Source organism: Poecilia mexicana, unplaced genomic scaffold (assembly GCF_051168715.1).
Source record: "Poecilia mexicana isolate PSO_F unplaced genomic scaffold, ASM5116871v1 scaffold_14, whole genome shotgun sequence".
Taxonomy (NCBI): domain Eukaryota; kingdom Metazoa; phylum Chordata; class Actinopteri; order Cyprinodontiformes; family Poeciliidae; genus Poecilia; species Poecilia mexicana.
Window position 1 is genome coordinate 16544898 of NW_028263383.1, and position 24745 is coordinate 16569642.

A 24745-nucleotide genomic window follows, 5' to 3' on the forward strand; every position below is an offset into this window, starting at 1 on the left:
GGTCCCGACGGGCCCGCTGGGTCTCACCTGGAGACGTTCTGTCTGCTGTGCGGGGACTTGACCTTGCCGGTGCCCTTGTCTCTGGAGGCCGAGCGCGAGGACGAGCGGCCGCTGCTCCAGGAGCTGCTGCGCTGCCGGATGTTGGCTTTGCTCCGAGACTCGTCGTTCTTCCTACTCGACACGTGTGAGTGGCGTCCCGGAGACACCGACGGGCTCTTGTGGTGCGCCGGACCGCGGTTAGAGCGGTTGTGACGCTTGGAGGAGTGGCCACCTTTTGTCCTGAGGGAAAATGCAACAATTTAATTAATTAATTTTTTTGGGTTTATGAATGTAAATATGTATTCTGTTTTGTTGACTTTTGTGTCTGAAATAAAATCAATAAATCAAATGAAACACACAATCGACACTTTTTAGCCACAATGCAACCAGCAGATCGATCCAAAAATGTAAATGGTTTTTCTCCTTTTTAACTTGTGCATTGTTTTCTTGTAAAAAGCATAAAAAAACAATATATTTACCATAATAAAATGCAAATGAGAAATTTTCCAAAGAAAAAAATAAAGTTACATTTTTGTAGTTTATGTAGTCCCTCATTTATCTTAAATAAAATTAGACATACATTTTCGGGCATATTTTTCACAGAAAATGTCATTTTTCAACCCTTCATTAACAGTTGTTTATGCTGCACGTCCATTCCCCCCCACAGATCTATTCCATTAAGTTGTGAAAGTTTCTATCCTGGATACTTCATTTTAAAATCAAGACAATTAGGAAATTATGAAAATGCATAACTCTGTTCACTTCTTTCCAGAATGCAACAGATTTTAACAACCCTGCGGAAGGAAGGCTGATCAGTGAGAGAAGCGAGAAAACGACTCGCCTTCGCTGATGACGGGACGTCCTCCCTTTGTGAGCGTGCTTGTGCTGGGAGTGGGCCGAGTCGCTGCTGTGATCGGGGGAGTGGGAGCTCCTTCTCTGGCCGCTTCTCCTCCCTGACGTCTGAGTTAAGGAGCTCCCGACAGCTGCAATCTTGCCATCCACACTCCCAGCCTCTTCGGCTTGGTTCCTGCTGGGGGCGCTGTGGAGCTTTTGCTCTTTTAGTAAAGTGGACTGGATGCCTGCAGAGCTTGCATTCAGCAGACGCAGCTTCTGCAGAGAAATTATGACCAACAAAGGAAAAAAAAAGAAGAAGAAGAAAAAAAGAAATAGGACAAAAATAGCATCAGAAAGTTTTCAGGCTGGTGATAAAGAGCTACGGTTTACTTGCCAAAAGAAGGTAAACATCTAAAAGAAAAAAGATCTAGGTTTTCTCCATATGGCTTATAGATAGTCCTCTATGGTGCAGCGCATGCAATACTTGACATGCAAAACCATAATGAGTTGGAAAAAAAATAAATAAGAATCGCAAAAACAAACAAAAGAACTAGGAAGAGAGAGGGAATAAAGAAAAAGTGAACCAAGTAAGTTTTAGAGCAGAGGCAGAAAGTACAGAGCTACAGATTCTGGAGAATAGAAAGAGGACTTCTTCAGTTTTTTTTTTAGTTTTTTTTGTAATGGCTAAAAAAATAAAAATGAAACAAAACAGGAAGAGAAGACAACTTGACGAAACATCACAGAAATGGAAGGAACAAAATAAATATCACAATTATTGAATCAGTTGAATCAGAAAACAAACTGACTGCTACTCAATTTTCTCTGTGTGTTTCCTGAGAACATTTGCTGAGATGTGAACAGCGACCCATTTTCTTTCTTTTTTTTTTTTAATGGTTACTCTTGTTTAACTCCCTTCTGGTTAACATCCACTTACCAATAAAGTGGTATTCCCTCCTTTAGTAGGTAAGGTATGAAGAAAAGGGAAAAGTGGGGCAACATAAGTGCATCATTAGATTCACAAAATGCAAGAGAAAAAGACACAAAACCCTTCCCTGCCAGTGACTCATGAGACAATGCATGGAAATCAAGAGAAAAGAACTGAAAAGCAAAGAGGAGAAACCACAATGTGCAGGGAGTCCCTCACACAGAGCGTAAATCCTCCGGACCCTGGCGCTTTCCTAAAAATCCCGCAGCAGCCGCCTGGTTCAAAGGTGAAATAAGACTCTCTCTCTCTCTCTCTCTCTCTGTCTACAGAGGACCTGAAATGTTTGGACGTTACCTACTTCAGCATCTGGGCTCATGAAGCCCCTTAAACCAGGACTTTAATTCTTACAAAAACAGCCGTCTTTATTTCCAGAGAGCTGCTCCAGCAGAAAGCTGCAGAGCATTTCATCCAAGATTGCTGGAGCTGGCAAACCTCCATTGTAGTGATAGAAGAGTAAAAATGAAACCTTTTTAATTGAAAAGCAGTTCTTAGAATAAAAAAAAAAATTGTTGCAATACACTGTTTACAAGGGTAAGGCTGGTTTTATTACATAAAGTTCTGCAAAAGTATCCAAAGACCTTCCACATTGTGTCATATCACAAACATAAACAGTTTATATTTGCTTTATGCGACAGACTAACACCAAGTAGTGCACATAAAATGATTTTCGGCGGCTGATCAGATCAACATGTTTGTGGTGTTTCCTACATGACTTATTGAAAACTGCTTGTCTGTTTCTCTACTTGCTCTGTTTTTGTAGTTTGAGTAGATGAGCAGGTCTTAGCCAACTTGCCATGTAGTGCAGCATATTACTTTAAAATATTACAAATGCAGAAACGAGCATAATAGTTTGCATGCTTATGTATTTGTCATGTTTTCCTCTTAAATTTCAGGATGACCGCTGTTTTCCAAAATGGCTGCCGTTTTTTAACCTTTTAAAGTAATTATTGGCATAAAAATGTTACCTATTTTCACAACTTGGATAAACTTTATGCAACATTATATGTTTTTGACTTTGGCCGTGATATTCATACAACTTTAAATTAATAAAGTTACTGAGCGACAGTCATCTTCATGGTTAGCATTAGCTTCCACTCATTTCTTATATGTTTAACAGGTTAGCATTAGCAGAGCTACGTTTCTTGTCGGTTAGCTGTGACCACCACTAGTAATATCAACTACTTATTTTAGTGCAAATATATAATATTCTTCACTATAACCATAAAGCAAACAGAGAGCAATAAAATATATTTAATTTATATGGTTCAAAATGTGCATAACCATGTGTCGTTTGGCACCAAACACATTCATTTAGTTCCAGGACAACCACGGTGTCCGTCTTGAAAAGTTGTCTAGCAACAAAAATAACAACATAATTATTTTTTATGGGTCCAATTATGCATAATTTGACACTGAAAGTATTTATCTGTGATAACTGTGGCGGCCATTTTGAATTTTTCAGTGGCTAATTGTTTTTTTTTACTTGCTTTCCCTTCTACTTTACAGTCATACACTATGATATAATACACTGAAGTTTGTGGCTGTAATATGACAAAATGTGGGAAAACTTATTTATTTATTTTCATGTGAACAAACCCATTGAAAGAACCAAAACGAACAAATAACCCATCATGTTAAACCAGTCTGAAAGACATATGTCCAAACTAAAGCACCTATTAGCTGCTGTTTATCCGTGTTACCTTATGAACAATGGTTCTTTCCATCAAACACATCTCGAACTTTCTTCACTAGAAACTCTGATGATGTTTTGGTTGTTTTGGTGTTTGCTAATAATAATAGAGATGCTAATATCAGGCTTCAGCACTGATACCAACGTCAGTTTGTATGTAGCTTGATACTCTGTGAAAGTCAGATCCTGTATTTAAGTACAGATTTCTTTCCTACTGCCATTAATATTATTTTACAGGTAAAATATTCATGTTCATATCACTTACTTAATAACCAGATTGAAATCATCTAGTAACAAAAGACCTTTATCAAATAAAAGTTTAACAAAAATGACATAAATAACTCTTCTTTAAGTAACTGGTGTCCTGAAAACGCCTGTTTTGAATTTGAAGGTTTTGTTCAGAGACAGTATTTGTGTTTGCGGTGCTATGGGGTCACAGCCATTAGACTTTTATTATCTTAATTTTTATTGTCATCACAATAATGCCACAAAATATCGCAATAAAATTCAACCCCACACCCCTGTGAAGATTAATCCCAAACAATACTATGAGTTTTTAAAATAATTTTCTTAAAATGTACTTTGTGGGAAAAAATATTTTACCAACAAGGACTATTATGGCTTTGAAAAAAAAAAAAAAATCTGGAGCTTCTTTAAGGGCTGAAAGCATCAGAGGATCCATAGGGACCAACTAAGAAACACAAACATTAGTTTTGGTCTTTTCAACGGATTTGTTCGTCGGAGGAAACAAAACGTCGATGTCGACATTATCCTTTAAACAGTGTCTCGTGTTTTAAGCTTTCAGCAACAATAAAACCTAGATTAGAGATTCACGAGGGCGCTTAGTAACTACAACTCTTAATGGACTCTGCTATTAAGAAAAAAAAAAGATAGAAAGAGAGCAAACCTCCAAAGTGTGTTTCATATAAAAGCAAATTTAGCAGGATCTTCAGCATGCATTATCAACGGACTGAACAGCTCAGTAAAACTAAAGATAGGACAAAAAGCACCGACTGATTGCTGCAGAAAGAGAAGCCGTTCTCCACGGGAGAGAAGACAACTAAGCGGCGTAGTCAGAAAATATGCAACCACTGGTGATTGTGATGGCGGTCAGAAACTGTCGGAAATAAATAAATAAATAACTAAAAAAATCAATATGGAGGAACTCATAAGACGAATGTACTAACTCACCAACAAACAGAGAAATGCCAGACAAACAGAATGCATTCTACCAAAAACAGAAAGTAAAGTATAGTAAAGCAATGGGACCTGGAAGATAAGAGCGGGATAGTGGACGTCTGGATGAGGTTAAGGAGTAAAGAGAAAAACCAGAGCTCTATGTAATCCAATCTCTCACGAGTCAAATCATAATTGATGAAGTCAGACTGATTTAGTTAGAGATCATTGGTCAACAACAGAAAGAAAGAGGAAGAGAAAGAGAGAGAAACATTGACGTCACTCAGGCTAGGGTGCTTGTCACATTCTCATCTGCATAAAGATCACGTGCGTAGGCAAAGCGTTACCTACCTTCCATTTCAACCAGTGACACGTATGCAATATCAACAAAAAAAAGGAAAGAAAGAAAAAAAGAAAAAAAAAAGGGGAGAAAGGAATGTTCTCCGCAGCGAAATGGGAAAAAGACAATGACCTCTTTTAGTATCACAGCTACATATTTGAGTCCAGAGACTGAGGAGGAATAAAACAAAACAAAAAGTCAAAAGAAAATAGAGGAAAAAAAATAAAATAAAAAAGAAGAATCCAGATGGAATTCAAAAGCAAACTAAAATCAGAAACAAAGAATGAAACTAGAGACTACATGATTTGCTGTCTTTTTCGCTTGTACAAATGCAGCCATATTTGTATCAAAACAGGGGAGGACAGAGGGACAGAGTTAATTAGATTAGTGGAGCGAGGGAGGAGGAGGAGGAGGAGGAGGAGGAGGAGGAGGAGGAGGAGGAGGAGGAGGAGGAGGAGGAGGAGGAGGAGGAGGGCATGCAGAGCTGGCTGATGTGAAAGAGATGTGGGAAGAAAAATAACGAGAGTGAGACGTGAGTCACGCTGGACGCAGATGAACAGGTAGCAGAGGATGAGGAGGAGGAGGAGGAGGAAGTCACTGCTAAGATGGACAAACTAAAGAGTCAGCACATTTCAAAGGGACCCCAGTCACATTTTGGCCCCGGGGGCTCCTCCAGCAGCAGCAGCAGTGAGCCAGATCAGGATGTTTTAGATGCTGGCCCAGCTCCATTACAAAAACCCTTTTTAGCATTTAATATGTTTAAAACTATAAGCAGGACTGCAGCAACAAAGAGCAACATGCTCTCCAAAGCTTACACCTCAAATGGCTTGGGTCCCTTTTCAACATCATCACTCGTGTTAATAAAGGTATTAGATGCCAAAGTTATTTGAGGCTGTGTTGATTTATTTATTTATTTATTGTTGTTTTTTTTTATATATATACTCCTTAATAAGGAGGGAAAACAGAAGTGGCTCCTTTTCAGACCCGTCCGTCCACCAAGCAGGAGGCAGAACGCCGTGGGGAAACGGGGAGAAGCAGGAGCAAACGGGTTGTTAGTCCCTTCGCAAATTAACAGTGTTGTCTTTGAAAACGCGGTGTCATAAAGCACTTCTTAGAAAATTATAAATTATTTGTGAATCTCTGTGGGTTCAGTCTGCTGGTCTGATCAGAAATTAACCCTCTAGTGCCCCCCTGTGGCTGGGAAAGTGTCACACACCCAGCTTCCGTAAGAGGACAATGTGAGGCTCACATTTCATCTACCAAGCTAAAAAAAAAAAGCCAATCTGCTTGCATGTTTCCTGTAAGGTCGTCCTTGATGTGATGTCATATTTCACCAGATTATGGGCTGCATGTCTGCCTGAACCACCAGCTGCAGAGTTTAAACAAAAAGAATCCATTTCGCCTAATGATTCGTCTCATTTCCACTTTGCAAGCATTTCAAAAACATTGTAGCAATAAAACTTATTTTTGTGCATCTACACATCCATCTTTCTATTTACCTTTGGCTCCTATATGTAACCAGTTTTGCACACGTAGACACTGGCACTTTTGCCCGTTCGTTTTTACAAAATGGCTCAAATTTGAAGTCAAACCACTAGTTCTCAGCTGTATTTCAGTCTGGACTTTGACTTTTTTTCCACATCGTTTTCCAACATAACATCCTAAAGAAGACAATGTATCTGTCTTACTTTTGCAAGCGCCTTATGCTGGTTTTCATTTTATTTTAAGTCCTCCAACTGTGTCTATTTGTCAAAAATGAGAAGTTTTCTTTTTCAAAACATCTGATGGTAAAAATGGTTCTTTGCACAGCAAAGGCTTCCGTTACCTGATCGGACCAAATTCTAATAAAATGCGTCAGAAGTTTGTGGTTGCAATGTGACAAAATATGAGAAATTGTCAAGTGTATTTCTTGCTATTTGTTGCAGAATCTCTTATTTGAAAATGTTTTGGGTTTCTCATAAAGGGAGGAGCGACTGATGAGCAGTTCTATTTGTTAGCTGCTTCTCCAAGTTCTGCCTCCTGCATGGTGGGTAGACGGCTCCAAAGGGACACAAACTGTGCTCATAGAGAACCAAAGAATCACACAGCTTCAGAAATAAAAAAAATATTTAAAAGAAAATCAAACATTGGTTAGATGAAGAATCTGTCGTTTCAGTCAGACACTGTAGCTTTTTTTTTTTAAACTCTTCTAACTCTCGGCTGTGTTACATAGTGGCAGCATCAGATTATCTATTAAAGATGCTCCCAGAAAAATCGTGACCAAATCACATGCTCCTCTCTTACTCCATCCCCACTGCTTTAGAGACTTTTCAACGCATGAATTAGAAAGCGACCGGCACCTGCCACCTTTTGGAAACGTGCACACTGAAATGGTGAGGCGCAGTAGCGGTAAGGAGGAGCATGTGCTTAACGCCTGGCGGAGCTGTCGGATGCCTGGAAGAGAAGAGGAACTATCTCCTTTAGAGGAAAGACAACTGCATTGACAAGAAGAAACTATGACACGTACCCAGTTAACCTACTTGATCCAGTTCCAAAGCATATGAGCGCTTTTTACATAGACAAGACAAGAGAGATTTGGGCATTTATTCACGGGCAAATATTATGTAAACCAAGAAGGGGGAAGAAAACATAAAAACAGCAATGAATGAAACAAGCAGAGAGAGGAAGAGGGAGGGCGGGGGGAACAGGGATCAGATGAGACCTTTAAGACACATGCAAGCTGGAGTAGAAAAACGGGGATTTCAGCTCTCAGGACGAAGTGTTTACAGTGCGTGCAGCCAAGTTTAGAGACATTTTCATCAAAGAAATGGTATTTCACAATCAGCTGCTGTTGGATCCCCCCTGCGACTGAGGCCTTTTAAATTCATTCCCACGTCTCCTGGGAGCCCGCTGCAGCTTTAATGATCCGTTTATAGGAGGGAGGTGGTTTTCAGAAATGAACGCAGGAGTTTAGAGTTCATTGGAGGAAACAAACAGGGACCGGTTGTCTGATACGTGACTCTTTACGCTTTAGGAGCATTCTGTGCATATTTGTTTCGTTTCACACAAGCTTTGCATTTACTGTGTCACATCTGAATAGAAAATACAAAATGTATTTTTCCTCCTGCAGATTTCTGCTGTTTCATCATCAGACAAACAAGGTTTGATATCAAAAATTAAAAGTAATCACATATTAACGTCATAAATGATTGAGCAACTATTGCAAACATTCACCACGACGCTTTAGCTCCGTTTCTAAAAGAGTTGGTATGTTGGGCTGCTTCTCTTGTCTCGAACTTTAAACTAAATTCTCATATCTTTCTCATAAAATCAATGACAGAACTCAGCATTCAGAGTAGCTATAACTATTCTCAAGTGTAATGTAGCCATAAGCAATGTTTAAAAAATATTTTGTGCCAATAATTATCAATTTAAAGACCCACTTGTCCACTTTGCCTTCATTTCATACCTATCGTTTTGCTTTTCTTGGTACTTTTAAACAGCAAAGTTTTATCATCTCCTTGTAATTGTTCAGCAATTTGTCTGAAAGCGTATTTCAAATAAAGTGTTAGCCTCACTGCATTTAGAGAAGTTCAAGACTCAGTGCAAAGAGTGTTTATGTCAGCTGATCTGTAGTTACATTTCCTCCATCTCTCCTTGTCCTTCTCTGTCACATAATTTTTTTTTTTTTTTTTTGCACGCTCTCCTTACTCTTTGAGATCTGCATGTTTTATTTAGTATTTATCTGGGTTTGGGTTCCACAGCAGAAGCAGTACCCCTCATGGATGTGTTTGCTGTTCCCTGTAGTAAAAACATCGGTGAAATGATTCATTTAAGAGAGGAAAAAAACTGAGATCTGTCTATAAAAACATATAAACATATAAACCATAAAAATGATTTACTCTCCCATTCTGCATTATCTGTTTTTTTTTTTTGTTTATTTGGAAACAGCGTTGTATTTTCAACCATTAAAATATGACACAGCAAACTTGTTTATTTTCCTCCAATATTTTTAAGACAGCAGCTGCTTAATTTAGAGATTATTATTCACCTGTTTATTTGGTGCAATTCGTTCGTGTTTAAATTTACCATCCAGGGTGTCGTACGCTAGTGTACTGACGAAAAGCACAGGAATCTTCCATCTCTTTGCTCCCCTACTGTGTCACTGGCAGAACACCGACATAGAAACAAACAAACAAAAATAAACCCAAAATCTACCAAAAGAGACAAAAAAATAAAAAATAAAAAAACAACAACATGATGGCAGAAGAGTGAAAGAAACAAAGCAGCAGGAGCAGCAAGTTTCACACATAGGGCCGTCTACATGTCAAAAATATTTGTGTAAATAATCTTCAGACCTTGTTTACATCCCAGAAAAACCTGAGAAAAGTTCACAGCTAAATCTTCCTAATCCTCGCGTCTAGCTGACGAGAGCTGATGTGAACCAACGCGGGAGAGCAAGTCGAGCGCTTTGCAGAGACTGTGGCAGAGACCACTGAAGGTGTGGTGGGTGGAGGTCGGGGTGGGGGAGGGTGGGGTCAAAGTAGAGGAGATTACATACATCATTCCCTTTCTCGCCCTCGGCGTGTGTGAATCTGGCCGCCTTGCCGTTGCGGCTCCGCCGGGTGTGGTCCCCGTTGTGCCACTTGGCGGGATTGTTCGGAGCCGGAGGCGGTGACGCGGCCGACGCCTTCTGCCCGTCCGCCTTGTGCTTGGAGTTCAGTCTGGAAGAGAAAACAAAAATACAGGCTGGTTTACAAACTGCTTTTCACTACTGGACAAAAATATAAATGAATTAAAGCATGTAAAATATTCGGGTGGAGACAATCACAACTACCTGCTTCACAAAATGTCAGGAGTCAGATTTTAGCAGTTGTAGGATTTTTTTTTCTTTCTTATTCTTCTTATTCTTCACTAGTGCCAGACATATGCGTTCGTTTTGACTGTATTTACCCAGAATGCCATGTGCTACAGTTCGCTTCCTACTCTTGGAGCGGTTTCCGGTCCACTTGGCATTCACACATGCAGCAGAGTTTACTTCAACCGAAGTGAGACCTACGTTTTTAGGCAGAGCAGAATTTGCTTGCTTGGGTCCACATCAGAGTTTAATCCACACACCTCCCAACCGGACCGGACTCCAGACCAAGGGCGTAGGTTCGGTCTAAGTTTTGGTGGGGACCTTGGTGGGGACCTTGACAACCCCCCCCACACTCCCCCGAAAGCACAGTGAAATGCCCAAGAGCACCGAACATTTTTGAGAAGGGGGGGGAAACCACATTCAGTGCTGACCTTACTAAACACCGGACTTTACAACAAATGCGTTGCGTGATAGATATCTAACTTATGGGTCCACTCACTGTACTTACAGCCGACGTAGCGAAATAACTTCTAATGTCTGTCCTTTTCTTTTTTGGTGGCGACATGGTCTCGGAGACTCAGAAGGAGACGCGTGTGCCCAGCTAGCCGCCGCCTTTTGCAGCTAATCAAAGAACGTCCGACGATTCAACTGACTCCCCCATCCCCCACTCCCCCCACAGCACCGTTCCGACACGGTCTCGGAGGCTCATAATAAATGTCAAACTAAGAAGCTTCCGTTCCGCGCACCGCCTGTTGCTGCTAATCAAAGATCGTAGATCCACGTTCTTTGAGCCAATATGGCAAAAATTGGTCGGGACTTTTTCATATCCCGTGAATATTGGTCGGGACATGTCCCTACCGTCCCTACCCAAACCTACGCCCATGCTCCAGACACACCAACCAGAGTTCGACTGAAGCGAACCGAACGGGGATGGTGTGAACGCGGCCCGAGAGCTGAATTTTAAAAATACTTATTTCACAAGGTTGCACAGTGAAGCGCAAACTTTCCTAGTGCAAGGTGCAGAAGGTGTTTGAATTTTTTTTGGAAGCATTAACAAAAAACAGTGTGAATGGGTGGTGCAAAAGTACACACTTTCTGAGTCAGAGCATGCAGAAGGGAATGCGGCTTGTCCAAGAGAGGCACAAAGATTTAACAAGCGCTAATCTCAGAACTATAATTAATTAACTCTCTCCTGGTTTGTACATTTTTCCAAAAGGTTACTCAAGTAAATGCAACTGGGTAAATGTAGTTAGTTACCACCCAAGTCTGGTCATGACACAGTGGGATGGAGTGCAGTGGCTGTCAACCCCAGACAAACCGAGGGCCCAGTTTGCATCAGTTCATGTGAAAATAACAGGACATAATGACGGCTCACACCGTGTTTCAAACAAGCAGCACTGAGCATCCAGAGTATGAAGTGTTCTTGCCAGAGGTGTACGGATTTTACCACAGTGTAAGATCGATTATCGAGCGGATTTTAAAAGGCTTTTTGTTGAAATCAAAGAGGTGATCTATGTCAGCTTAAAGCTGGAATTGGAGGCAATGAGAGGCGTTGTTACTGGAAATGAAGGGCAGAAAGGGCTGCTGGAACAGGTTTGCTAATGTTTCTGGAACATCAGAGTGGAATTTCTTTTACCTGACTCATATTTGTGTGGCGTTCAGCTCCAGAACTTCTTGTAATCATAATTATGCAGCTTATCAGTGTGAAATTCTAGCAGTATTTATAAAGAAACTATCGTCCACACACAGACACTATAAAGATCTTAATTGTAAGAGCCTGCTGGCAGACATCAGCTGCTCCACTTATTTAAATGGAGCTTTTAAATTTTAAAACAAGAGATCAAGGAGCTCTGAAAACAATGAAAACAAATAACAGAGAAAACGCTCAGATCGTCAAGCAGTAAAGCTAAAAAAATCCTTAACCTGAAACCGGACTCTTTATTATTGTCAGATAAAGGAGAACTCCAACAAACTTTATTACACTCTAGCAGAGTCAGTAGAAACAGAAAAAAACAGAGGCAAAACTTACTTTGTCACTAAGAGCAGAAAATATTTGAATTAACTTTTGTGAAGGAAATTAAAGCAGAACCTGAGAAAAGGGGAAAAAATGAGACCAAGACATTTTTAATTGGAATACGGTCAAAGAAGAGAGTGAAACACTGAGTCCAACATGGGCTGAGCAACAACGTGACTGACACTGAATACGTTTTCATCAAGCAGGAATGCGCAGTGAGATATTGCAACCATTCAAAGCGCATTATTAAAAGACACGTCGAGGAGCCCAATTTGTCTCCTAATCTTTCCCCCGAGGGCTAAGAGTAAATGAGAAAGAGAGCGAGAGAGAGACACCGTCGGTCACCAGGGCAACCGCCCAGTCAGACCAATTTCAGAGTGCGAACAAACGGAGCGTGTGTGTGTGTGTGTGTGTGTGTGTGTCAAAGAGTCTACCTGGAGGGGGATTTGGAGGTGCTCCGAGTGGAGGACAGGGAGACGCTTCGGGAGCTGCAGCAGCTGCCCTGACGCTGCGAGCCCCTGCTGGGGGTGTCACCTGGCGACCTGATGGACGACAGCAGATGGACAAACACGCGCACACACACACACATGCAGCGGAACGTGTAAGCATGCATACATCATAGAGACACACACACACACAACAACGCACACTCAGTCATCAAACTCGTAGTTTCCAAAATGCTTCACGCAGACCTAAACACATCCAACGTTGTTTTACTCACAAGATGGAAAGAAAAGATATGAATATGCACTTTATATTTGAGTTTGAGTCTTTAATTATGAGTAATATAAATGTATGCAGGCCTGCAGTTACAGCTGTTCACGTCTCTACAGGACACATGAACTCTCTACGCCCATGTTCTCTGCAAAACAGTTATTTTAGTAATCGATTATTATTATTAATAAGATGAAAAATGTTGAACATTCTGCAGATTTTTTCATGTAACCACTTTTTATGCAATATTAGAAATACATTGAATAATGCAAATAAACAATTCAATTCCCTTTTAAATAAGTAAAAAAAAAAACACCTTCTAAAACCTAAAGTGCAATACTTTAGCATTCCTTTAGTGAATTTGAATCAGGTAAAGGTAAAACTATGAAACATATTTACAGACAAAAGTGTTTTCATCTTAAACGCAAAATGTTTAAATATATGTTGAACACTTCTGGCTTCATTGCTGCTAAAAATGTTTTTTCAGAAAATGGCCTATTTTGAGTCTGAATTCTCCAGCTGACGATTAATAGATTACTAAATTAGCTACCACTCATTCTGCCTCAGTGTTCGTTTGTGTGCGAAATCGTGGAAAAGAAGAAGAAAACAAGGTGTTGAGTGAGTAAAGTCCCTGTGTGGCTCACCTCTTTTTCTGTCTGTTCTTATCTTTGTGCTTGTTCTTCTGGCTGCCTGACCTGAAACAAAAGTCAGACAGAAGGAAAGGATGCCATGTAGATTTAAAAACAATACATCACTTCCCTTTCATTCCCATGCGAACAAATGGTAATTAATGAGAGAAACGTCATCTGAAGAAGACTGGGTTGATGAATGCTAATGCAGCAGAGTGACAAGGTGGCCAGGTGGTTTTTACTGTACCTGTATCTTCTCTTTTTCCTGGAGTCAGATGCTGACCTGCAAAAACAAAACTTATGTTAGATTCCAATAACAGTAAAATGTGACACAGATTCCAGGTGGTTCGGAGGGGATTCCAAACCCGTCTTTTGGAATCGGTTCCTGGATAAATTTAGACAAGTTTGGAGCGCATTTATATCCAGTAATACATTTCAAATTCATATAAATTCACATTCTTCAAAGAGTTACTGCAGGTGGTGACGGTTGTGGGCAGGAAGGATCTTTTGTAGCAGTCTGTAATGCAACGAACTTGAAGAAGCCTCTGACTGGAGACACTCAGTTTTTCTAAGACAGTCTCATGACGGTCAAGGTTGTCCATCGTTTTCTTGATTTTACGTAAAGTGAAGACTGAACTTTTTGGGTTGCCTGCAAAATGCTTGCACTTCACATCACTCTGACCACACTATCGCCATGGCGACAGCGGTTGCCAGTGAGATATTTCGCAAGGAAGGAGAGAGACAAACTGCTGTTTGTCGACGTGCTCAGCTGTTAGAAGACTTGCATCTGTAATTATGGACACAGCGAGAAAAAGATTTTTATTTGAACACTGAACATCTGTTGTAATAAAACAAAGTATTGAAAAGCTTAAAGCATACGATAGCAAACATAAATCCACTTGGACGTCTGAATGTAGATGATTATTTAGGAACTGAATTCTTTCATTGTTACAGAGTATTTTCCTTGCAAACTGGGTCAGAACCCATCCAGGTGTTTGGTGTGTGAAGCCTCAGTTGTTTTAACTCCACAGCTGCTGCATTTCGTTTCTTCACATTTTAGTCACAGTCGGGTGTGAAGGGTTTAAATAAAGCCCGGCCTGGCCGTTCTTCTGTCCTCAGCATTAAGACTGACACACCGGCCCCACATCAATATCACCTTCCTTCATTGCAGTTACCATGGTGATTAGTCGGGCAGGTCTGATGTTTTATTTTTATTTTTTTCCCCTTAGTATCGCCCGGTTCACCTCCAGCATGCGGCATGAAGAGTGCTGGCTTGCTGAAAGGGCAGTAATAAAGCTGTCACAGTAACATATGTGGCTGATGTAAAACTCTGAGGACCAGACCAGCTTTCCCCGGGTCGGTTTCTTCCTCAAACACCAAAACGCTGTGAGAGTGAAGCCGTTGCTCATAAGAAAGCAGCAGGGCTCTACCAGGACACGACTCTGAGGTCCTCTCCTCATGTATATCTGATGGCCTCAAAATAGGAAGCCTGATGGAGGGGGCTGGGGGGAACAAGGCATGTTGCTCTGGCTCCGTTTGTCCGATACATTATTCATACATCAACATCACCTGCAATGCAGAGCATCCTTGGAGCGAGGACGAAAGAGAGGAGAGGGAATGAGGACAACGGCGGGGACGGGCGGGTTTGGGGGAAGGGGTGTATGGATGGATGAGAGGTGGGAAAGCACAGCGGAGCAGCTCAGCAATTTATAGAAAGGCTCATTTTTCTTGTGTTGTGCGCCCCCCGTACAGGCTGGGTTATTAGAGCAACACATTTAGCCCCACTGCCCCCCCGAGTCAGGCGGGCAATGAAGCCGGGTGGAGGAGGCCTCTCTGCAATTGCTTATTGCCGTTACCATGTCCCAAGGCGTTGCACAAGTTGCTCTTGATGAGCTCTTGCTCTTCTTTGGTTTCTTCCCTCCCTCCCTCCGTCTCTTAATGTCTTTACGAACGCCTCCCCCTATTCTTCTTCCTCCCAGCCTCCTACCTTTCATCTCGTTTTTCCACATTTGTCTCCCGACTTCAAGCTGCTGTCTTTCCTCCTTTAGGGTATCCGCAGCTTTCAGCAAGTCAAATTTAAGACTTTTCAAGAGCTTTTTAATGCAGCGGTTGGAGGATCTTGCTGTATTATAATTTAGCCTCGAGAAAATGTGAAATTTCTGGGGTTTGTTTGTGTCGTCCACTTTTGTCGTTGCTATTGCCATGTGTTCGGTTTCACTCTGAGTGACAGTGACTTTCGTCTCTCACTTTCCTTTTGTCTTTTCCATCTTTTATCTTACCTCTCTTCTCCTTTTTGTATTACTGATTATTCTGACATGGAAACAGCTGCCTGTCTTTTAACATAAACATTTTTTTCCCTCTGCTTTTATTTTTTTTCCCCAGGTAATTTCTCTGTCTTACTCCCTTCCTCTCTCTCTCGCCTTCCTCAGTAATAATTGATACTGCGACAAGTTGCACACTGATCCAAAATATAGAAAAGATGGAAGATAAAAGTAAGAAGAAAAGAGAATTATTTAGATGCGTCTCTGTGAGAATAATTTAGGTTTCTGATGAAAGCAACCCAGTTTCTGCAGCTCTCATCGTTGTTGGGGTAAAAATGTGGTGCAGCCTCGAGTCTTTTCTCTGAAATCCCTTTTTTGTGCGTTCCTGTTTCTGAATGTAACTGGTGTTGATTGTAAACGGAGTGACTCCTCATCGTCTTCAGGCAGCATTTTCCTTCCTCTTCTTCCTCCTCAGCATCTATTGTTTCTCATCGAATAAATTTAATTTGTAAGTACTTTTCGATGACGGTTTCCTTCCATGCGTTATGTTCCGTGAGCCAAACCGTAACGAATGTGTTGTCAGAGACGGTCCTGAGTTTGAATGTGCGACGCCTCGGTTTGTATCCCTGATGAGCCTCTAATTTGTCAGAGCTCGGCTCCAACAATCATCAGAAATGAAAGAAAAAAAACAAAACGAATGGGATTGTTTTACAAAATGACATTGATTTATCAGAAGCCATTAGAAAAAAACTTATTTTTCCAAGGGCGGAGAAGAAGTCCCTGAAGTATCTGTCCGGTCGGATCCGGTTCCGACCACCAGCAACTCAAACAAGCTTGAGGGAAAAAGACATGCAGCCGTAGCACCTTATGAATCCAGGCTTTCTTGTTTGTTTGTGACTGATGACACCTTGTACACGCTCACCTGTCTCGCTTGTGCTTCTTCCCACTCTTCTTCTTCTTCTCTCTGCGAGTGGGCGAGGAGCTGCCAAACCTGTTGATGAAGAGAAGGTGAGGGAGGCAGGTATGACACCGGAGTCTCAGGCTGCTGATAGATTCTTCTTTCCTCCCTTTCTTTTTTGGCTGACATTGTCAAAAAAAAAAAAGAAAAAAAGAGGAGAGATATGCGCATACTTATCCCATCATTCCCCACCTCCACGGTTATGGTATCTGATGACTCATTTGCAATATTCACAGAAAAACGATTAGGATTTCATTCCACAAAACCATCGAGAGTAATTGCACCATGAGTAATTATCCCTTCAGCAAGCCTGGAAAAGAAACAGGAAGAGGAAGCGTCGTTAGGAGGGGCTGTTTCCACTCACCGACTCCTTCGACGGCCAGACTTCTTCTTCTTCCTTTTCTTTGGGCGGGGGGATGGAGAGCTGGTTGATTTCCTTTTCATTCTGAATTGGCCGGAGAACAAAAACAAAAACAAAAACAAAAAAAAAGGAGGCAGAGTCAGGCGGTGCAAAAGCATTTACTGGTGATTGTTATTATAATCATTTTCAGTTCTCAGTATTAGATTATAGTTATTTGGTGTTGCTTTGGCGCCTTGGTGATGACATAACAAATGTAAATTTTTCTCATTTCCTCAGTCCATTCAGCCAAATTGCAATAACAACGCATTACGTCTCTGCAATGAAAGCAAATTGCTTATAAGAAACTGAACTTGTTATTTTCTGAGTGCAGGCCGATGGCAGCAACATTTTGCAGGGTTAGGCTGAATGAATGTTTCTGCTGGGTTTCCCATTTCATTTTCTCCAAAGAAATTCTCAGAAATCTTTTGTAGGAATGATTTGATTCCCATTCCCTCGTTAGCCCACCTGTCATCGCTGTGGTAGTCCTGTTCGTAGTCTCCGTCTGCGTAGCCGACCGCGTCTGGGTCGTCTTCGTACTCGTCGGGCTGATAGTGGAAGTGGTTCACCCTGGAGGATCAGCAGTCAAGGATCATGAAGTGAGCTTTCCAAAAACCGTCTTACTGCTTTACTGCTTTAAACCGACGCCCAAGTTTGCTGTGTATTGTGGACACAACAGAAGCGGAAACAACAGAAAAGCTAATTTTATTTATGACTCATGTTCGTCAGCGGAGAGAGCAGACTGAATGATAAAGTGCAGCAACATGCAAACTGTGATAATCCTCCCAGAAACCAACGCAATATTAGCAGGCGAAGTACACTATATTTATCATAACGTATTGCTCACTGTTTGTGCTATTTAAAGTCTAGAGAAGTTAACTAGGGGTCAGATGATACCAGCAGCCTCATAGTGTGTGTGGTTGCTGCCTCAGACTTTTAACACCAAGGATAAAAACACATGAAAAAGAAAAGACATTTTCATGTTTCCAAAGGTGCAAAAGAAAATGTGTGCAACAATTATTTACTCATAATATGAGCATTTCAATGGAGTTGCCTGGAATTACGGGTAATAAAATTTTGTTAAAGCTCCTGCTAACTACCAACACTCCAATAATCCTAATTATCCTATTTTATTCTATAGTTTATTTTAAGTTGGATCCCATTCACACCTTTATTTCATTCCCTTTATGTGTGGCGGAGAACAAAGACTGCACATCAACCTGGCTGAACCTTCCTCTGGGTGAGGCATGGTGGAGGCAGCAGCATGCTGGGGGCAAATGTTCTGGGTAAGAAAAGCTGAATACAGGACAGTCCTAGAAGGAACCCTGTTAGAGTCTGCAAAAGAGAGGTTCGCCTTTTAACAAACTGTAACTGGTCCAACATATCTTTACATTTTTAATGGTCTAGCTATTTTCAGATTTTTATGTATAATTTAATAAAACATGTTAAAGTTTTTGTTTGTACAAAATGTGAAAAACTGTTCCGGTATGAATACTTTTGTAGGTCACTTTGTAACTCTACCGCAAAAAAAGGTCCCAACAACATAAACCCGTTATGCAACGTATTAATTTAAATTTTATTTCTTTTACTGTGGATGAAGTTTTGTTTCTTATTTCCCCTGACCCCACATCTGAGAACACTGCTTTCCAATTTACGCCCAGCTTGTGGGATTAATATCTTCCAACTCTTCTGACACACCGCATTGTATTTTCTGACAGATGGCTGCAAACTCCTTCCTAATCCTTCCTGCCTCAATAGCCCCGATTTCCCTTTAATGCCCCCGGTGTAATTGACCCAACCTGACCTCACCATGTCAATGCAGTCGTAAAAAAAAAAAAAAGACACACTCACCCATTTCTGTGACACAGTCTTGTCCCATTGTAATTAAAAAAACCATAATTGACTTTTTTGAATACGTTCAGTGGCTGGATGTGTACAAGTTATCTCAGAGGGATGAGGACACAAACGTCACCTTGATGAATTGCCGCCCCAACCAGCGGGGGAGAGAATAAAACAAGAGTGGAGTAATGAAGAGAAGAAGCTGAAGCGACACGCCGAAACAATTTAATAAAGCAAAGGATAGCGATTCCTAAGTGACAACATCAAACGCGCTCCATAAGACAAACCTCTATATCAGATCTGAATGGAAAGCAAAGAAATCTAGATAATATGTGATGTTGGGTATCTAGAGGGGGAAGGCAGAGCGGTTTGTTAGGAAGACACGAGGCAGCAGAGCCCTTAATTGGCTGAGCACGGATGGGCCCAGCAGGGATGCTGTGAATCAGCTAAAAAAAACAAAAAGAAAAACAACTTATTTTACCACGACAGTCTGGTTTAAATCTCACTAATAGGAAATGAGAACGAAACCTACAGACTGAGACAGACGGCCGAGAGAAGCAACCAGCTGTAGGAAATATGGAGGTTTCACAATTGATATGATTGAGTTTAAATGAATGTAGATTTAAAGCTGGGGTGTGTAACTTTTATGAAATAAAAAAAATACATTTTTTTGACATGCTTGTTAAAACTGTCACTATGTTGTGACTGATAGGTTAATACAAGAGTCTGTGAAAATAAAATCATTCTTCTCTACCTCCTCGCTGAGCTATTATTGTCGTCCACAGAAACGCAGCCCGAACCAACCGATCAGAGACGGAGGAAAGGTCTTAGGGCTGTCAATCAAGCTCGTGTATGCGCTGGTAAAAAAACACTAACGGTGGAGAAATTACTTACCGTTTCAGGAAAACTGTTCATCACATGCTAACTAGCATCTGCTGGGGTGAACAAGCCATAGCATGGCAGAGAGAAAGGGTTCAGTCTTAGCAGTGTGTTCACAAGCATGATTGACAGCATTAAGATCCTCCTCCTGGCTCGGATTGGTTGTCTCTGATCGAGATGTTAGTTAGCAGTGAGAGAACGCAGACAAAGTTTTTTTTTTTTTCACCAAAGTTATAGCATAGAGAATTTACCGTCATGTTCGAAAAAACCATTTGAGATTAACTGAGCTTTGCAGCACGGTGCATTACACTGACAGACATAACCAGCAGGAGATGGACAGAAAGGGATGGGGATGGTCAGCAACAATAATCAGGTAAGATTTGGAGTTTAAACAATACTCAAATGGCACGAAGGGGTCCGCAGTGTTCAGAAAATATCACAAATACTCCATTTATTCCAGGCAGGAAGAATCAATGATTCCACATTTCTACATTCTGACCTGACCATCTGAATATCACAGCATAAATAGACTCAATGTTTCCCACCGTGGATATTTGAGCTACTTCTCCCATTCGATCATCTCAAACAAGTCTGCCAATTCTCCTCTGACCTCTGACATTATTTTTTATTCACAGACCTGCTTCTCGCTGGATATTTTCTCTTTTTCGAGCATCCTCTGCACTCCTGAGAGCAGGCTGTACGTGAAACTCCCAGCAGATGAGCAGTTTCTGAAACACTCAGATCAGCCTGTCTGGCACCTTCAACCAGGACACGTTCACAGTCGGCTGGTTCTTTCCCATTCTGATGCTCGATTTGAACTCCACCACGTGCAAGATCCCTTGATGCCCTCAGTTGCTGCCCAGTAATTTGCTGATTCGCAACTTAAAATTGAACCCCTGCACATGTTATATTGACAGGCGGGTGTCCGTTTCCAGCAGAGCGGATATAAAGGGGGAATCATCCTGTGTGAAACGTATACCAAGAACAAAGCATGTCAAGTTTTCTCGGCCGTTAACTACAGAGTAGAAAGGTAAGGCACAGTAAAAATCAATAAAACAATGTTCATTTAAACCACCATAATGTTTTGGAGTTGCACATCTCTCTCTTTATTTCTTTTTTTTTTTTTTTACCAGATCATTACTCTGATTAGAAATGCTTTACATGGTTTGTTTGCAGAAAAGATTTGTTAATGGAGCAGCTCCCCTCTTTGCCCTAGAGTTGTTTTTTTAAAAAGAGGTAATCGACTTTGGGCTTCACTCTTTTGGACCGGTCCGTAACACCATCCTCCATCACCAGCTCATCTGGATTTAAACTAAATTCAGGATTCGTACATTTTTCCCACGCACTTTTCATGATACGCTTTTGAGATGAAAACAATACAAATCAATTAAGAAAGAGATTCAATTTATTGTTACATGTTACAGAAGGTAAATAAAATCTGAAGACATCTTGTCTTGTGGCAATAGAGACAAGAGAAGCTAAAATATGACAAATTTTATGTTTTGAAAATTCTCCTATTTTCAATAACTGTAACATATAAAATATAAGCAACACTTAATTTCAGTTACACAGATTAATAAGTATTAATTACTTAAATAAATATTCATTAAGACAATCCAAGCAAATCCTGTAAGGTAAATGATTTTCCTGCTCAGATTAAATGCTTAAACATAATATACAAAGATACTTAAAAAAGAATCTCTAAAAAAAATTCTTACTAAATTTTCTGGCTTTTAGCAAATAGAAATAATTATTTTCAATTCTAACTGACCTAAAATGAGAAATGTTCAATCTGATTTAACTTCAGACACTGATAAAAAAATAAATGTGTCTGTGTCTTTAAACTGGGTGTATGAAAATATCTGGTTTCAACTGTAAATAATGTTCTCCAGATTTAGGGTTTAATCAAACTGCACTTTACGACAAAGTATCAAGCACTTTCCAAACCTTGGAAATTGAAATGCAAGCATTTTCAAGGATTTCAAGCACCTGTATGAATCCTGTAAATTAGGATGCTAAGAGAGTTTTTGTTTTGTTTTTGTTTTACTGCAGGTAGGTTATAAACTTTTTAAAATCTTTGGTAACACTTTATTTGACGGGGTGTGCATGAGATTGACATGGTACTGTCATAAACATGACAAGAGCGTGAAGGAGTCTTTATGAATGTTCAAGGCTGTTATGTCGTGTCGTTCGGTAAATAATGACACTTTTAATGTAAAGTTGTTTTAAAAGTTGCATTAAAAGTCCCAACTTTGCATGATTTTGTAAATAATGACACTTAAATGCAAAATTGGCACTTTTAATGGACTTTTAATGCAACTTTTAGAGCAGCTTTGTATGAAAAGTGTCATTATTTACCGAATGACACTTCATGACTGCACTCATTCATAAAGACTCCTTCATGTTCATAACTGGTATCATGTCAGTCTTATACACACCCCATCAAAGTGTTACCAACTTTAAAAAGCTTAAGCTACCCGTTCAGGGACACATCAGATGAAGTATGGACTACAATGTGGTCTGTCTCTCTGTCCAGTGAAGAATTAGCTGTAAAAGTAACTATTTGCAGCAGGATGGATTAACTTCCACAATATGTCACTGTGTCCTTCTACAAACTGAAATAAGCCGTCTGTGTGGCTTCCCGCTTTAGGCCAGGGAGGCAGCATTGAAACACACTGCCAAAAAAAGCAATTAACAACAATTTAAACTATCTAGTGCCGCCTGTGCTCAGTCATTAGTGATGAATCAACTAATTCCCCACCCAGTTCTTAATCTCCTAATTGGTGCCAGGCTCCAATATGCGGGAGACATCTGTCTAGCCACACAGCCGCCCTGTTAGGCAGATGAACGAGCATCCCCCGCGCTCGGTGCTGCAGCGGTGAGGCGAGAGGTTTCCTGGTTCAGCCTTTGTCCCTGGGACCTGGCAGTGATGGACTGTGACCGAGGCCCTCCTCGGGGCCGCAGCACAAAGTGCATATCTGTGCTCAGACAGCCGCTCGGCCACTGAAGGATCAGTCCTGTTCTCAATGCTGCCCAGAGTTACAGTGTGTTATTTTGTGGTGGAAGTCGGATTCCTCGACATTCGAGCGGTGCTAGATCTTGCTCCTGCTGTGATTTGAAGCCCCTCTGTTTAACTACATCTGAAGTACTGAGCTAGGTTAGCTAGCAGGGACTATGCAAAACGGCTGAACTGTAAAGTCACATCTACTACGCCATGTTTCTGTTCTCAAATAAATCCGGTCTCTCTCTAGTATTTCATCCGACAGTTGTTCTGCGAAGCCGATGCTGGGTCAGCTTGCACATTAATCCTGCACAGATTGCGCAGATTTCGTGCGTAACTCGGAGTTACTCAACGGCATTCATGCTCTCGCTTCCCATCCAGTCTTCGGAGAAATCAATGCAGACAGTAGTAAGTATGAAGGAGGAGGCTGCACATCTATCCCTACAGCAGGGTTTTTTATGAGCCAGTGTGTAACAGTAGTAAACTACTCTATGGGGCCCTCGCCTCCTCCCAGTTACATAACTCACTGAAAAAAAATTATGGGCTCCCCTTAACTGCTACTACTGAGCAGAAATGCACTCAAAGCAAGAGCGTATTCAGCGGTGAGGTTGTCGGGATTCGTTATTTAGGAACTTTGCATACAAATATTTTAATGTGTAGCATTATTTTTTTCTGCTCGGTAAGAACTAAATGATCTGGGAATCTCTCCAGGGGTCACGGTAAAACAAGCCGGTGTTGGCTGTGCAAAGAATATTGGAATATTAAAACGCTGCAATATCTTTTGATAAGTGAAATCTGTCGGCATGTTGCTTCCTCTGGTGAGATCAGCCTGAGCGACAAAAACAAAGACAGATGTGATATCTCACATCTGTCTTTGATACATTTAATTCGAAGTAGTTCTCAACTAAGACTGTTCATTAGATTGACCGACAAAACGCAGATTTAAAAAAAATTATTGTCTCTGCTTCAAAATCTACTTTTTAAAGTTTAAACTTAAATTCGTTTGACAGTGAACAAACTCTTTAAACACGGTTCTGAGATTAATGAAGCAGTTATTTTCTTTAGGGAAACATAAAAAAGCCTTTTTGGCTTTAGGGTCATCTTAGAGATCAGCATAAAATTATGCGAACGCTCCTGGACTTAAATATTCTGTCCTGATAAATTCTTTGGAACCTTGATTTGCAAAGTCTTTCTGTCGATTTTGTATCGGCTCATTTCATGAGAGTGAGACACACATTTTCTTAAGAAAATTTTCTTATCATCGGTTTTGTTTGCAGATGAACCATTTCTGGATGTGGCCGCCTACGACCTAAACTCACCTCAAATGTAATTGGCAGAATGCTACATACCTTTGTCAGTCTTTGACTTTTACTTTGGCTGGGCCATAAATGTCAATATATTCACCGTTGTGTAACTTTGCATGCAGCAAAAGCCACTCCGTCAGCAGTGCTCCACATCTCAGCATCTTCTAGGTAAATGTCAGACACCGGATGAGGTGCAAAGGAGGGAAGAATCATTAGCCGTGTCTGAGAGACAGGATGCATGAACTTCACTAGTTCATAAGTTCACAAACGGTCGGTCAGGTCGACTCCGCTCCGCCGCCTCTGAATGTGTGATGGACTGGCTCAGAAGGCCGCCATGCCTACACCCCTGCTGTTCCCGTTACTCGTGATTCGGAGGTGCCTTTTTCTGCGGTGTGTTCAGAGTACGCACACTGTGACTGTCTTCGTCTAAACTCCTTTGCTCCAGATGAGACCAGCTCCCTCTCAGCCTTCTGCGCAAAGTTCGAGTTGTAAAACATGAAAATGAAACAAGCTTTACCATTTTTTAATAAGAAGTGTTCAAATATCCAATCAGATACTTATATCAGAAGCTTGCTAATCAATATAAAAAAAAAAGTGCGTGGTGGCTCAGTAACTTCCTAGCGATACAAGAGTTTTAAATCGGTCGATATCGATTATTAGACAGGTTAATTGTTTTGATTATCTGAAGTACTGCGAAACTGGTGGTGGGATCTTTCCTGTTTTATCAACGGTATTCACTCCACACCATTGTTTTTTTTTTTAAGCAGTTATGAGGCGCGGTGGAGAAACCTGAAACTGTTGCTGCACAATTTTCTCAACTGGCTGTTGCTAAGTAACCAAAGAGTGAG

General features: G+C 40.9%; 1 protein-coding gene across 1 annotated transcript in view; it reads right to left on the reverse strand.

The window, feature by feature from the left end:
• srrm3 (serine/arginine repetitive matrix 3) overlaps nt 1–24745 on the reverse strand; it is a 45780-nt gene that overhangs the window by 5597 nt on the left and 15438 nt on the right. The window contains exons 3-11 of the mRNA XM_014989043.2: nt 17343–17444; nt 16842–16922; nt 16442–16510; nt 13506–13541; nt 13274–13324; nt 12350–12457; nt 9605–9767; nt 881–1149; nt 28–279 (exon numbers count right to left, since the gene is read on the reverse strand). Of these exons, the coding sequence (XP_014844529.2) occupies nt 28–279; nt 881–1149; nt 9605–9767; nt 12350–12457; nt 13274–13324; nt 13506–13541; nt 16442–16510; nt 16842–16922; nt 17343–17444 (1131 nt within the window). The remainder of the gene's footprint in view (nt 1–27; nt 280–880; nt 1150–9604; nt 9768–12349; nt 12458–13273; nt 13325–13505; nt 13542–16441; nt 16511–16841; nt 16923–17342; nt 17445–24745) is intronic.